This window comes from Lolium rigidum, chromosome 6, assembly GCF_022539505.1.
Source record: "Lolium rigidum isolate FL_2022 chromosome 6, APGP_CSIRO_Lrig_0.1, whole genome shotgun sequence".
Classification (NCBI taxonomy): Eukaryota; Viridiplantae; Streptophyta; class Magnoliopsida; order Poales; family Poaceae; genus Lolium; species Lolium rigidum.
In genome coordinates, this window is record NC_061513.1 from 36247730 (window position 1) to 36264119 (window position 16390).

Sequence of the window (16390 nt, forward strand, 5' to 3'; positions counted from 1 at the left end):
GCAAACAAGTGAAAGAAATCGAATAAGAAATGATTTCGCCAAAATAGAGGTGCACCATATTCGGAAACTTACGGGGCGCCGGGGATGATGGGGCGCGAGCGTCTGCCAGCTGTTGAAAGCATCTTCAGGCGTGCACGTTCCGCTTTCCTCGAGTCTAGCGGAGGTGGCCTTACGGTCTTGGACTTCTTGGCGGAGGCCTCGCCGCTCGCTCCGGCTTCTGAGCCGGAAGCTTTGGCGCGGGGACGCTTCGAAGGTCGAGGGGTTGCCTTGCGGGGTGCCTGTTCCTCTTCCTCCTCTTCGTCTTCCGGAACCTCCTCCGCCGCGTCGCCGCTGACAGGGACACGAAGAATGGTGCGGAAGTTTTCCTCCGCCAAAGTGTTGAGCTGGGAGGAATATGAATAAAAGTCAGAGTTAACATCCAAAAACTTGTGAAGTTTGAAGCAACGAAAAGAACAGAGCTTACCGAAGGACACTGGTCGTTTGTGTAGATATCCTTGATCAGTTCCGGACCTGTTGGCCCCTAGGAATCTTCACCAACGTCTTGAACCTTCTCTTGAGGGAGTCGGCCGGAAGATCGTGGCGAGTGACTCGGAGGAGATCGTCCGCCCCAGTATAAGCGCACATCAGGCGTGCGTTGTAGCGCAGGGGCTGGATTCTCCGGGAAAACCAGCTGAGGGTAAGCTGAGCTCCGGTTAGCCCGTCATGGACTAGCCAGGAGATTCTCCGCGCTGCCTTCTCCAAGATAGGGGTTTGGGCCAGCGAAGGAACAAAGCTCCAGCTTGCGAGCTCTTCCGGAGGCTCGTTGATGAACTTGGGCAAGCCATCGTGGATGTCCGGAACTGAGGCGTTCTTTTCATAGAACCATCCGGCGTTCCAGTACCGGACGGATTCGTGCGAATCGTGAGGAGGATACATGCGGCTAGGTCGGAGCATGAACGTCATACTCCCACAGCTCACCATTGCTTTGTCTTTCGTTTCCTTCTTCACCCGGAAGAAGAACCGCCATAATCCGACATCCGGTCGGATCCCAAGGTGCCCTTTGCAAAGAGTTACGAAGTTGGAAAGGAGGAGGTATGAGTTTGGGCAGATGTTGTGGGGCTGGAGCCCGTATGTGTTGAGGATGGAGAGGAAAAACTCCGAGCAAGGGAGTGATAGTCCGCGTTCCACCCAAGCCTTAGTCATGACGATTTCTCCGGCTTCGGGCTTGGGGACGTCGGAGTCGCGTGTGAAGCTCCAGTGAGTGGAGATCATACCCTCGTTCTGGAGCTCTCTAAGCTCCACATCAGTAGTTGCGCAGGGCCACCACTGACCCCGCTCTCCTTCACGGATCCGGGCCTTGGACGCCCTCTTGTTTTCCGCCTCCTGTACTTTGGCTGCCATCCTAGCTTGTCCCTCGAGTTCTTCTTGAAGCTCTTTGAGGGAGGGGATCCGGCTCTGGAGCGGTGCTCGGAAGATGCGGAAAACGGTTGAGCTAACCTAATGTCGGAAACATATGGTGGCAGGTATGCTATGGGATCCGGACATATTGGTTCTAATGGATTGGGATCCGGGCTACTCGGAGAGCTACCGATACAAGTGCGATGAATCAAGTGGCATGCTTCCGGTCTGCGCCCATGCAAATTATTTGAGTATCCGGATCTACACTAAGTTTGTCTTCTACAAGGCCGGCGCACGTACCGTTAATGGCGCGGTGGCTCGACGGAGCTCCGGTGAAGTCGAGGTCGCCGGACTTGCGAGAGGTCACCTCGCGTGACCACGAATCGGCGGCGGGAAGGATTTCCCGTTCAACCGAAGGGGTCTTGGCGCGAGGAGAGGCTTGGACTGGCGGCGCGCGGAGTTCACCGTGGCGAGGTTCGCCGGAGATGAGATCCGTCGGGCGGCGCGAGGAAGAAGACGATGAGGGTGAGAAGGTGAAAGAATGAGAAGTTACCGCGGGCGAGGGTTATATATAGACCCCGCGCGGAGATTCGTGTTTCGGATCTAACGGCGGAAACTGAACAGTCACGCCGTTGGATGATCGACACGTGTCTTAGGTCAAATAATGGTAAAATGACGAGGAGGTAACTTAACTGTGCGCTCCCGAAAATTCCGGCTAAAGATTTGCATCTGCGAAAATTTAGCGCGGGAAAAAAGGAAGGTGTGCGCAGGGAACGCGGAATCTCCGTTGCAATACCTCATCTGAAGACGAAGGATTTCCGACGAAATCAAGTAAAAGTTTTGAAGCTCTTCAAGATTCTCTTCGGATCCGAGCTGAATGAAGTCGGAGGAATGATGAATCTCGGAGAACTTCGGGGGCTACTGTTGTGGGTATACTTTATGGGTATATCAATGGCATGGCCTAGATCCGGCAAGCCCGGGTGGCCCATAGTTGGTGGTGAGGCATGTGGCCCATCGGGCGGCCCAGTTGCTGTAGATCATGAAGGATGAAGTCCAGCCCAGGAACGGGAAGCCGGATCTCAACCGACCTACGAAGGAGGCCGGATCCGTGACAGCCCATGAAGTATCCGGATCCAGCACGTACTTGGAGGAAGGCGGATCCTTGACGTACACGGCAAGACATTGTACCGTAGTTAGGCAACTTGTATTCCGGCTAGGACTCTCCATGTAAACCCTAGATCCGTGCGCCTATATAAGCCGGATCCCGGGAGCCCTAGAGGCACAACCACAACTCATTGTAACAACGCGAAAGCGCCCAGATAATTCCAGACAAGCAGCAGTAGGCCCCGTCATCGTGCGTGTGTTCCGGGCCGGGTAAATTGCGTACCACCGTCCCGTGTGCACTCCGCCCTATGGCCCCTACTTCTTCTCCCCCTCGTGAGGATCCCTCCTCCGAGGTACCGTCGAATAGGCAACGACAGAGGTGGTGCTTTTTATCGAGGCGATGGCTTCGTATGCGGGTGTTCCGGGTGGAGACTTGTGAGGCAACGACAATGGTGACGAACAAGGTTTGGTGGCGTCAAGACCGTGTTAGCCGGCTCCGTTCCGGCGTGTCCGAATGTCTTCGTGATGGTCTCCTATCGCTGTGAAGTCGAAGCCGCCTTTGGACGGTGTACGATGACCTTCGATGGGCGGTCTAGTGAAGGTCCTATTCGGCGCGCGGGTCTTGCGCATCCCCACTTCGAGGCTCGTCTTCGAATCGGAGCCGCCGGTCTCTCCTCGAAGGGCCATCTGTTTGGCATAGGCCAACTTGAGCTTCTTCTGTAGCTTTTGTGGGTAGCCAGGGTGGCTAGGTGTGCCCCTTGTGGCGGGGTGTGTGTGGCTGTGGGTGTGCTTTGGCACTGTTGTTGTTGGTTTTCACCCGGTTTTCTCCTAAAAACCGGGCACCTTCTGCTTAATGAATGGATGAGGCAAAGCTTTTGCCTCCGTTTCAAAAAAAAAAAATGTGCAAGGATTTCAAATTTAAGAGTCACTGCCGCTGAGCACAGCCATACTGCTCCGTTCCCTCTGGCTGCCTCTCCGCATTTAGAACTCTGCTCATTTCTTTAAACGACTGTCCTGATGAGATCTTAACCGCACCTACTGCCCCACACTCGTCGGTCGATACAGACACAGGAGCACAAGAACACTACCACATCGAAGGTAGCAGTGCGCCAGTGCTACAGCCCAAGCATTGACCCCCCGCCCAGAGCGCAGCACCACCTGGGATACGTGCGCCGGTGCGCGCGAGATCGATGGCGCCACCGCGGTGCCACGTCGCGCTCGCCTTCCTCGTCGTCTCCGCCGTGCTTCTCGTCGCCGCAGCCACACCGCACCACGAGCTTGATCCGGCCAAGTGGGCAACGGATCAGGATCACGACGGTGGCGCAGTCATGCGGGTGTCGGCGTGCACGGTGGAGGATCAAGAGGAGGGGTGCGAGGGCGATGCGGCGACGAGGAGGCAGCTTGCCGGTAACAGCTACATCGGCTACGACGCGCTGCGGCGCAACGCGGTGCCGTGCTCGTACCGCGGCGCGTCCTACTACAACTGCCGCCCCGGCGCCCAGGCCAACCCCTACTCCCGCGGCTGCTCATCCATCACCCGCTGCAGAGGCTAGACATACAGCAGGGTGCTACCTTGTCGCCGTACGCCGACGACCGGCTCACGGCGACGGGGGAGCACGGCACTGCTCGTCCGGTTCTTGGAGCTTGATGCGACTCATTGATCTTGTAGTAACTTGTAAGACATCTTTGTTTCTCTTTCTCTGATCTTTCTTTCTTCCCTTGCCGTCGGTGGTTCTTTGGGGTTTATACCGGATTCAGTTCGAGATTGATTCGTTGAGTTGACATTTAGCAAAACCTCCATAGCATGTAAATCTATCGATCGACCGATCGATCTTGGATTCCTGATTCGTTTCAAATGTACTGTGCGATTAATAATGCTCTCATATACCTCTCACGTTTGATTGATTATTCTGCCACGAAATGTAATCCTGATGTGTACTACCTCTGATTTAATCGAATTCAGAGTTTTGAGAACTGGCTGTACGTGATGGGCCGCAGATGCGTGGTCCAGGTCACAATGAATCGATCTCGCGGCACCACTGCACCGATCGTGCTGCGGCTGCCACTTGCGAGCATAATTTATTAGGGCTAGCGTGATAACGGCGATTCATCGCACATGAAGATAGTTCGAGCGTGAGAACTGGTACACCGACAGCCTCTGGCAAGCACGAGACTTTAGTATTTTGTTCGACCCCAGATCGGGAGTGGGCACAGCTAGGCAGGCACGCAGATGCGGCAGCGAGACTAGCATATGGATGCACGACAAATTATGCTACTGCTAGTTGATGAGGAATCGCTGTTTGGTTTCGCAATTTGAATTTCGGAATCATTATTTGATTCCAAATAACATGGCTTTGCTGCTGCCCAGCATTGGCCGAGCCAGAAAATTTTCGGAGGTGTGCACAATCGAAAACAAAATTCTAGACGTCACATCAACCAAATTTTCGACATCCTAGAGCGCATTCAGCTTGCACATCAACCACAATTGATGGGTATTTAGAAGAAGCAAAAAGAATTCGCTTCACATTTTCCAAAAAGGGCCGCAATGTCAGCACAATTTATCTTCACTTTTGATTATTTTACTGGAAAAGAAAAATCGGCCGCCAAAATAGAATTAGGAATTTGGGAACGGAGACAGATCAAGTGCGCGGTCTTGTGCCCCATCGGCTAATTGGCTATGACGATAGGCTATCAACTACCTAATTAATCCTGAATTTTTCACTAGAATTCTTAGTGTGCAAGGGCACACCCGACACACCCCTAACTCCGCCCATGCTGCGAAGTGCAGTTGAGCTGGAAGAAATTCATCGGATTGTAACAACTAGCCTGACCGAGTCGATGTCGCACAAGTCTCTAGTACCAATCAGCTTTTTTATTTTACTTTTTTGTGAAAGTCTCAAGTGGCAGTGTTCTTTATTATTTTGAGGGAGTGACAATGTTCTTCATTTGATTTGGGTTTCCAGTGGAATTCTATATTTAATTTTGCGTGTAGATCAGATTTGTTCTACTTTGTTCTGCTTCTCCCATTTCTTTGTTCTGCTTGTAGTCCTGATTTGTACCATCGATGCCAAGACTCTTAGTTCAAATTGTAGTTGTGATTTGTTCCATGGTAACTAAATATTTGTTCCATGTATTCTATTTTTTGTCCCACTATCTCCATATGTTTGTCCCGCTTGTAGTCATGATTTGTAGCAATGACGCTAAGATTTTCCTGGTTCCCTTTGTACTCATGAATTGTTCCACGGTCACTAAATAGTTGATCCTTGTATTCTATTTTTGTTCTCCTTTTCCCATATTGTTGTTCCGTTTGTAGTCATGATTTGTTCCATCGGTGTCAAAATTTCTAGTTCCCTTTATACTCCTGATTTGTTCCACTGTCACTTAATACTTGTTCCTGGCATTGTATTTTTTGTTCTACTTCGCCCATATTCTTGTTCCACTTGAATTCATGATTTGTTCCATCGATGCCAAGACTCTTAGTTCCATTTATACTCGTGATTTAATCCACATTCAATCAGGAAGGACCGCTCTCAATTAGGAAGGACTGCTCTCCTTGCACTACAGTAACTTGAGAGCTCCACTCCTTTGACCGGGCCGCTGTTGACCTCTCCGCCGGGCGAGCTGGCAGGACTTGGTCGTGGTGAGGCGCCGGAGTAGTTTAGGCTTAGGTTTAGGTGTGTTTTTTTGCAGTTTTTCGGTTTGATGCCGTCATTTGGGGGCTCTCCCCGTAGTGGAGATGGCGCATGGGATCGTCGCTGCCAGATCCCCGGTGGTCTAGGGTCGGCGTTGCTGCTGATGGCGCTCCTCTAGTCGGAGTAGATCGGGAGTAGGGACAACACCATCTTCTTCAATAAAGGTTTGGTGGCGGATCTTTGTCGGATGCAAGAAAGCCAAGATGTAAAGGTTCTCCCGGCCAGCCATGGAGGCGAGGGGGAGCACCGGCTCGTCTTGGTGAGTTGTGTTGTAATTTCGCTCTCGGCCGGCCTTGGTGGCGAGGGAGAGAGGAGTTGAAATCTTCTGCTCTTTGCTTCATTCTTGTGATCCAAGTTTGTCGCCCGAGGTCGATTGGATGCATCGACGTAGCTCGCTCTGGCCTACCGTGGTGGTGAGGAGACCGGATGCAGTGGTGATGATTATTTATGCAGGGATCTTCATCGAGCTTTGCATGTGTGGTGCTATGGAGCTTCTTTGTCCAACTCTCCTTGTGTGGATTACATTGCGTCCAAGTTCGATGCCATGATCTTTCGGCCAAAAGGGCGGCCCGACTTCAACCTCCATGACTGAGGCCTTTTTTGGTGCCAGCCGCTGGAGCTCGCCGTTGCCACGCCTTCAAGTGGTTCATCCCCGATGATGCGGTGGTGACTGGCGGTGTGGGTACTTCGTCGGAGCAGGGCTTATGAGCTATCTACCCTCAGACCTCGGCGGCGAGGCCTGGATGTCATCGACGTTCGGTGGCGGAGGTGTCCAGGTCCTTGATTGATTTTCCATATTTTTAGGCAGGGTGCTTTTTGTAAATTTGGAGGCCCTTTCTTCAAATAGCAAGTTCTTTGTACGAGTGTTGTCAAAGGGCTTGTCTGTAAATTGTACCCGCCACGTGTAGTTTTAATGGAAGAGTATCGGGGTATTTCTAGACGCCACCTTTGTGCACAAAAAATTCCACATTCACTAAAACATGTTCCATATAGTCTATTTGTTGTTCCGCTTTGCCCATATTGTTGTTCTATGCCCCACCCCACCGCGCTAGGGAAGAGATTCCCCGCCACCGCCGGCGGTGCCAGGGCTTTGCCAAGCTGAGGGGGCGGGGCAACACGGGAGGGAGAACATGGACAGCCATGTACTCTATATATCCATCTTATACCCAGTTTTTCCTTTTAAAAAACATCTCATGCTCAGTTCAGCGCAATATGCTATACATCAGTACCAGCGAAAATCTCTTTTTACAATGAACGCTACCTACAACAGTGACGTCATCAGTGATATCCCCATGTGTTAACTTAGTCCACTCACAAAATTATGAAATCAAACTGAAACATAATTGAAACATGATATTTTGTAAAACATATCAAAGTGGCATCAGCAATTATTGATTTTATATTAGATAAATATCAAAAGCTCCACCAATCTCAAAACACAAAAAGTGAAAGGTAGATGTGGCTCATGTAGGTAACGGCAACGCAGGCTCGGCCGTGCGATCCGAGCTCCGACGGTAGATGGAAATGCTGAAAAGAAAAACAAGCTGCCAGGCCCCACAATGCAACTTGATTTTTTCCGTCACGCGACGGTGTGCTTGTTCCGGCAATACAATTTGCAATAATATACACGTGCTAGCTAGCTCCGTCTTGTATGAGATATTAACATGATATATTATGACAGTATCCACTATCTAAACTTACTGTAGGCCATGAGGAGCAAGCCCAGGGCCAATTGAGCAAACACTCGTGCCTTGTTGGACGCCATGGCCAAGACGATTTAAGCTTTGCTTTGCTTGCTCTGGGATGGGATGGGATCCATCATCCATGCTGTGTCAATTTCTCATTAGCGTCATCTTCTGGAAGGGACTTAAGGAGGTCACTATATATTTCACTGAATTCAGGTTGTTCGTCTTCAGATGAAAATAACTTGCCCCATCCCTCTAAAGAGCTCCATTTGTCATTCTGGTCTACATACCCTGTGCAGTACAAGTCGTCCTCGGTTATTTTGATGGTGAAAAAATTCCCGTCTCCACCCAAAATCTTCTACTGGATCCATTGCTTCGGTGGAACAGTTTTTCGACCTCATGCTACACACCGTGCACGAGGGCAGCATCGTCCTCCTCAATCACCAGTTGCAGCTTGTTGTCAACCATAAGAGCTTCGGCCGTATCACAGATGTCATCGATGTGACGATACATCCTAAGATCAACACGGAGGACCTGAGGTTCAGAATCCTCAGTTGGAAAACTGTGCGAAGTAGAAGGAGCAGCAGAAGACCTGCCTCGTACAACTTCCGCTAGCCATCCATCAATAATGTAAGTTCATGTAGCTAAGGGTGGATGGATATCTACTGAAGAGTCTTTGGATGATCACGCGAACAACATAGGCTCGCTCGAACTAAACTAACACCTAGTATCTCTTCTTGCTAATATTTTAGTAAAGCTAAGAATAATGCTGGAGGGCGGTGGGCGGAACATCTAGACAAATTATCGGGAGGGGATTGGTTCACTCCAGTATCTCAGTCTACCGGCACAAGGCACACAAAGTTCATCTAGCTTCCCTGAAAAGAACAAAACATAGACTCCGAGGAAAGTAATTGCATGCATCCCAATTTATATAATCCGAGGATGCAACTCATTTGATCATCACACACCAGATCATGCAGATCGGGTGGACCAGTCATGAGGAGAAAACACTGGGCGGCAGGCAACCATCAGACCATCACGCCATGTTAGTGGTTAACATGCAAGGTTCAAAAGTTCAAGCCCTCACAGGCCACAAGAACATTTTATATATGGAGTTCTATGAGGGCACCGAAATACGGAAGATATACTTCCTCCTTGCCACAATATAGTGCATATAGATTTCTTTTAAAAGCCAACCGATGTAAAGTTTTTGAGCAAGTTCATTGAGAAAATTCGGAAAGGCCGATCACACAAGTCCCTCAAACAGAGTTTCAAATTAAAGTGTTATTTGTTTCTTATTTATTGCTTCCTCACTTCACTTTAGATCATTTTCATGCCATCAATTATGCACGATTATACAGCAGTTGCTTACAAGCTGGACATTCCCACGGACACGGAGATGCAAGAATTAACCTCTGAATCAGTTGAATCAGTTGTTCCTTCCTCCGTTAAGGTTTTTCTCGCCGGCATGACTGCTGCTTGTGATGGGCATTCAGGTGGCGGCGATTCCAGCACCTGGTATACCGGCGGCACATCGCACTGTCGGCCGCATATACATGTGGGGCCTAGAAGATTCTAGGATGGCTATCGAACCATTTATGGGAGCAGAAGCCGACCGCCAGGTGCTCATGGTGGCACGTCTTGGCGCACTGCTCGCTGTCGGTGCAGCTCCGGCTGCAAAGCTTGCTCTGGCACGGGCAAAGCTGAACCGCCTCTTCACCTGCACCATGGAGTCAGTCAACACCCGGAACTTAGTGCTACAATACTGTGCTAACTTGCTTCGTGTTGTATGAGATCACCTTGCATGCTCCATAATTCCAGTACATATGTAGATATGCATATATATGTGCTTATGACAGTATCTGAACTTACTGTACGCCGTGAGGAGCATGCCCAGGTCAAAGACAGCAAACACATGTGCTTTGTTGAACGCCATGGACAAGATGATTTGCTTCTTCTTGAAAAATGTAATGTACTCTATTTAGTTTCATTCGATTTGAATGAACCCTACAGAAACGTTCCTTATAGAGTTCATTTGAACCCCAATAGCTATGAGCTATGGTTACATTTTCGTGCAAACTGACAGCAGCGAGCATACCTGCCTGATAAAATTCCTCCAACTACCTTGAATTACATGACGCTATACAACTCTTATTACACTGCTTCAACTACAGTATAGAATTCACAGAATATATGTCACGCATGAAACTACATAGTACATTACATTGCGGTGAAACCGCTAACCTCCGAGGCATTATTTACGTGCTATTGTCTCTCTCTCTCTCTTCCTTGCACAGATCCACACTACTATATATATAGTACCATCGAAGCTTCTCGATGTACAATGGCCTGCTTTTAGCTTACACAAGCTGGACTACTGCAGCAACTCTCAGGGATCCACCTTGGAGAAGATCTGCAAGTTCATCAAACAGTATAGCAGTGCGCCAACCCCACCCTTTTGGAGCTTTGGGTAGGAGAGTGCCGGCCTGCTTCAGGCTTCCAAATATCATGACCTCTCTTTTCGATGGACAGATGAGCTAAGAACAAACAGGTGTCAAATTACACCATATATACAGTACCAATGAGAACCACAATTAATTGAAAAACAAAAAGAAAACAGAGGTGGATACCTGATACCGTGCAGTGACCTTTTCCCGGGGGTCAATATACATGTGGGCCTGAGGAAGAAGTACATCAGCTAACCATATTATCTTGCAATTAATGAATTAATTAATCCATCAAGTCACTTACCTTCCTCAAGGGATCTAACAGCTCAGCTTTGCGTCTGTGCAGAAAAAGCCCTGCATTGTCGATTCATTTATTGCTAACATGCTGTTAGGCAAATAACAAGGTTACTGGTAAACATGAGAGAATCAGATTAAGAATATATTACCAAGGGTGCGACGCCCATGAGGATCTTCGTCATTGAACGCCTGGACACTTACCTACAAACATTCATGTTTATTACCTAACTTGATTTAGGCTGTAAGAAGCAGGGATTGATACAAGACAAGAAAGTAATAAACCTTCCATAGTGAGCCGGCGTAAAATACTTCAGGGGAGTGTTTCACCTGACCATCCCCAAGCCTATGCACATCTTCAAACTCAACCCTGTGTGTAGTAATAAACAGGTCAGAGCTTCATACAAACATGAGTTTAGTGTGCATGTCAAGTTCTAAGTTTATGAGGTCTGTGAGGGATAAGGAAACTGATACGGAGTATGAGAAATTCAGAGTATGTCTTGGTTGCCTAGTCTAATAAGTAGAGATGCAAGTGGGACACCATTAGGGTACTCTCTACCTGCTTTAGTTCAAATAATGAACTAACTTTCCAAATTGATGATGTAATTGCAAAAAAAAAAAGTTCATTTTTTTACTAATGAGGGTAAAGGGTACCCTAATATAGTGACCCACTTGCATCTATGCTAAAAGAAATTACAAAAACTTGTTTCATTCCCCTGGCTTTGGTGAAGGCATTACATCTGACAGGAAAGGCTGTACGAAAAAAAACTCAGATTACTTAGAACAGATGATTTGGAAATCAAGTAAACACCATACAGAACTCATGTTTCTTTTTGCCGGATTGATCTCGGAAGAGGTGGTGTATGTCGTAATTGTAAAGATGGAACAAATAGACATCTTACCCAAAACGGAAAGGAGGAAAGTGACTAAGTGGTGTTCTCGTGTCCAATGATATAGTTGTGTTATCTGTGCTTTCCCAACTGGACCCAGGTTCATGCTCTTTTGACTCTTGCATCTGGAGGGAAGAACCACCTGGTGTAGAAACAGAAGCAGCACCAGAATATCTAGTTTGCATGCCTGCCTCAAATATACTTTCTGTCTGATGATGAGAAGCACTGCTTTCTTGGCTAAGATTGACCAATGCAGTCAGACCATCTCCTGGAATATCTCCATTGTGGTCAACTCTAGGTTCGGCTTCATCATTGGCAAATGATTGTTGGCCATTCCTTGAACCAAGCCCATAAGGAACACGAGAGAATACATAGCGTGTAGGAGCCCATGCTGCACCAGGCACATTGGAGTTTCCTCTCCCAATGCCAGCAAGTCCATCAACTGCTCCTCTTACGTTATGTATTCTGACATCGCCTTGGGCATCTCCAAGGTAGATACTACCTGCAGTACCTGAAGCACTCGTCCGATCATGCTCCTGTCTGTAGTGGCTGTGCGTATTCACATATGCTTGTTTACAAGCACAAGAATTACTTGTAAGGCAACAATTTCTGCAAGTATCAGCAACTATTGCTTGCACTCTGTGACACAGGAGCATCTGCATTACCAAATAAACCAAAGTTTTAGAGATGGTCTTCGAGGGAACAAAGTATTAGGAGGGAAGTAGAACAAAACCTGTAGCCAAAGACCATCATTTACAGCTTTGCAAGGAAATTCAAACTCTTCAAGTTGCTTTCGAACACTTAACAGTGCATCAAATGACATATTGCAGTAGAGAAGAGAACCCCTTTCAAATATGTTCATGAAAGCATTATATTCATCAGCAGACAATGAAGAACTTCCGCTAACGCATCTAACCTGCCGGCGACCAACAACCCTACCACCCCAAAGAAGTGCAGTGGGTCTTCCCCACTCACTTGGAACTAATCCATTACTCGAAGAAGTTCTTGAGAAGTAATTCTTTGTTGGCTCACTAGAATGCCAGAGATTTTCGTTAAATTGATAAGAAGTGCTTTCTGCGGATGGTCCTCCTGTAGAAGTGTCATTCTCCATCCTGTTGGAAGCTTCAGCAGTCTAAATGGTCAAAACAAACAGTACAATCTTAGTGTACTTATCATCTTCCTGATAAAAGTGATTTGTTTATAAGGATACAAAGAAAGTCATAACATACTGGAAACATGCCCAAATGAACCACTTACTTGAGGAATGGAGTACGATATGCTATTCTGCGGAATTATAACACTGGGAACATCAATGATGTTTTGGGCAGTTTTACTCCTGTTATCATGCAACTTCAACTTCTGCAGTTCAGATTCCATTAGCTGCTCCTCACCAATTTCATTCATCAAACTCTTTCCCTTCCCCATGGAAGGATCAACAGTTGGTGAGCTTGCCATAAGGTTCAAATTTTCGTTTCCACTAACTTCAACATCAGACACAGTCACCTTTGCAAGTAGAGCAAATAATGCTAGTTCAAACCTTCAAGTGGCAAGACGAGTTTTTGTTATAGCTGGGCTTCCAAATTATAATAGCACCAGTAGTCAAGTTAACAAATACATACCGTTTCTCCTCATTAGGTACCCACAATTCATCAGATGTAAGGAGAGCATGCAAAGTTTGTGAAGACAGTTTTGGAAGCACCTTTGAACAAAAGAAAATTTTAAAAATCATTTGTCGATATTATGGACAAGAAACAGCTACAGAAAAAAGGCAATGTAGCATGAATGACATGTTCAGGAGCAGAATTCACCCGAGTCCAACCATATGTGTCATAATTCAGCATCCATGTCGCAGCCACAGCAAATTTACAAAAAAATCAAAAGGTTCAACATCTAAAAGCTTTATGTAAGTTTATTGCATGCTACAGTTACATTTGAACTGTAACCCATATTATTTCATCATGTCAGAAGGAAAATGACAAAATGGTAAAGGCAAGCCCCAACAAAGTGAGCTAGGGTCAATCCCTAACCACTAGAAAGTCTAGTCTTCATACCAAAGCAAATACCATAAATACACAAAAAAAAAAAGCATTGGTGAATCTTAGGCATAATAAGTTCCAAATTGTGAAGTAGCTGGGCTTTTTATGGAGATATCTAACACAGATCCAATCTTTTAACACAATACAAAAGTTTATAAGGTAGCCACAATAAGAAGATTCCCTCTGTCAAGTCATGCAGTTAACTTTTATGACCAAAAACAACTAATTTGAGCTAATACACAGACTGACTATATGCAAACAACTTATTAGGCTTTTCTTGGAAAAAAAAAACTTCTACTATTTTACAGTATTATTGAAAAAGACCATATTGAAAGCTGGCATAACCAAGATTTCTACTTAAACAAAATATTTGATAAGTATAGACCATACTGAAAACTGGCATAACCAAGATTTCTACTTCAACAAAATATTTGATAAGTATAGCTTTCCAGTCACAAGATCGTCCTGAATGCTGCTTAGTCCTTACCTCACGTAGTTCCAGTGTGGCACTTTGACAAAGATAACCCCAACAAGCATTTCTCACACGCTCTCCATGACTACCATAATCTTGGCTTTCCGCAAACAACTAAAAATAATGAGAGGAAAATAAGACCAGAGATAAAGAAAAAAAAAAAGGGAAAAACAATACCACTGATAAAGAACACAATACAAATAAGTCACCACCATAAGCTAATGAACTAACCTGGTACTGTAAAAAGTTTGATGTCCAAAGTTCAGAAATAATAAAATCAGTACATATTGTACACAAGCCCTGCAATAGTCCACTTGTAAGTACAACGCGATAGCAAACAACTGAGGCACGATAAGAACACACTCAAATAGAAGAAACCTGAAGATCCAGAAATGATGCAGCTGCCAGTACACGAAACGCATTGTTATCATTAAGCTTGGGGGGCTGCCCATAAAGATATGCCAGAGAAATTGCAATCGCTTCTGAATCCACATTAGAATCATCTAATTGCAAGACCACTGTAGGTGCTCCAGCTTCTCTCCATGGACCATGCAACATATTCCTGACAGTTTATTATACAGAGAACCTGCTTATCAGTTTCAGATATTGCTACAGAGTATCAATCTGGAAAAACTGAACTACGTGACTTGTAGGAGAAGATAATAATCTAACAAAATGAAGACGTTTGGTTGCAGAAGAAGATTCCCTTCTACCTTGAAGATTTATCTAACGAAATAAAGAGGTTTGGCTGCAGAACAAGACTCCCTTCGAGGTCGAAGGCGTTTATACATGAATTATATGCACTGGAGGTATTTTAAATTGAGGAGTTCCATCAAAGATACCATCCTCCAGTGCAAATTGCAAGGTATCTACGCATCCCAATATTTAAGTTGACCAGCCATTGGACCAATAAAATGTGATATGATACTTGTGTCACATGAGCCATATTTATTAGTCTAACCGCTGGTCAAACTTAAAGCATAGTTGTGTGCCATACATTTTGCAATGGGCCAGTAACTAGCAATGAGACTTTCATCAGGTTCATTTTAGGTTCGATTGTTTGTAAGATAGCAGGGATTTCCTACCCTAAGATCAGAAATCAATGCATCACTTAAAAAACACATTACTGACTTTCTTTTCTGTGGGAAACCGAAAAACTGCACTCACTTGCTCCGATCAACAACACAAGTACACAACTGGTCCCTCCAAACTCAATTCCGCTCAGATCATTCATTCTACTAGACGTTTCAACAGAGATCACAGCGACGGGGATCGAACAAATCGAAACGTCCTAGACTCAGAGTCGAAGCAAAATGCAGTTAATCTGCGAAACAATCCTACACGCACGCTCCGTCGACAGGAGCAGCGACTCCGATCCGCAACTATCCACATCCGCGTTGGAGAAGAATGGTCTGACCTGAAGTAGGTGCTGCGGGAGATGATGAGGCGGTGGAGGCGGTAGGTGGCGCCCATGGCCTCGACGACGACATCGGAGAAGGCGCCGGAGCCGAAGCCCTCGGCCTGGACGTGGTCGCAGAGCGCGGCGAGGTTGCAGTCCACCGGGCGTAGCTCCGCCGCCGCGACCGCCAGCTCGTAGGGCCGCGACGCAGCGGGCGCGGCCGGGGGCGCCGCGGGGGCCGACCCCTCCGCCGGCACGGGCGGCAGCGGGTGCGGCTGCGCCGCCGCGGCCATGGAGGTTGGGGTGAGGGCTAGGGTTTAGCTAGCGGAGGCGTGTCGGTGGCGATGGGACGGGGAACGGGGGTGGGGTTGGAGGGGGACGGCCGATCGGGAGGTGGAAGAAAGCGTGCTTCGTGTAGGGCCTTTGGAGGGATTTTACAGTTACTGTCAGTCTGTGACGACTCGACAGATTTTTCGTTTTTTTTCTCTTATTTCCATTTGCTATGCGCCCTGACAGATTTTTCGTTTATTTCCTCTCATTTTCATTTTCTATGCCTCGAACATCCCTGTTGTCAGATTCACTACCTCGCAACGCCGGCGATGGACAACAAGTTAGGGAGATCGTGAGAAACAATCTATGTCTGGATGGAGTGAAGGGATCTTCAACGGGGCGACGCATTTAGGACATCCAAAATGGTCGTGAGCTTTGTTTGCGTCGTCCCGTGGACATATTTTGTTCGCGTGTCCGTTTGCGTCTGTGAGTACTCCCACTAGGGCGACCCATTTTTAGATTTACAACATATTTGAAAGCATAGAAAGTATATTTGAAAGCATAAAAACTATACAAAGTAGTTCTACAAGCCTAGACTAGTTGCTCCGGACGGGCGGCCCCGTCGTTGCGTCGCTCCCTCGCCTGCTTCTCCGCCGCCTCCCGTGCGGCCGCTAGGGCTCGGTGCGCCGCCGCGTCCTCTAGCAAGCACTGCCGCAGCCTCGCG

At 47.2% G+C, this 16390-nt stretch overlaps 1 protein-coding gene across 1 annotated transcript; it reads right to left on the reverse strand.

The window, feature by feature from the left end:
* Positions 1 to 9905: 9905 nt before the first annotated feature.
* LOC124661303 lies at positions 9906 to 15689 on the reverse strand. Its single transcript, XM_047199169.1, has 13 exons — positions 15415 to 15689; positions 14376 to 14559; positions 14229 to 14297; positions 14013 to 14111; positions 13109 to 13188; positions 12747 to 13026; positions 12223 to 12621; positions 11502 to 12145; positions 10885 to 10969; positions 10752 to 10803; positions 10610 to 10659; positions 10489 to 10536; positions 9906 to 10395 (listed from the first exon to the last, which is right to left on the reverse strand). Exons 1-13 carry the CDS (start codon positions 15687 to 15689, stop codon positions 10219 to 10221), a joined length of 2442 nt encoding a protein of 813 aa, XP_047055125.1. The 3' UTR covers positions 9906 to 10218.
* Positions 15690 to 16390: the final 701 nt, after the last annotated feature.

What these genes read in the sequence shown, in the direction of transcription:
- LOC124661303 (XM_047199169.1), bottom strand. Translation starts at nt 15,689, where the DNA reads ATGGCCGCGGCGGCGCAGCCGCACCCGCTGCCGCCCGTGCCGGCGGAG. An exon ending in TCCCGCAGCACCTACTTCAG is followed by an intron (nt 14,560 to 15,414) that starts GTCAGACCATTC and finishes ATAAACTGTCAG; the next exon opens with GAATATGTTGCATGGTCCAT. An exon ending in GTACCTAATGAGGAGAAACG is followed by an intron (nt 13,027 to 13,108) that starts GTATGTATTTGT and finishes TGCCACTTGAAG; the next exon opens with GTTTGAACTAGCATTATTTG.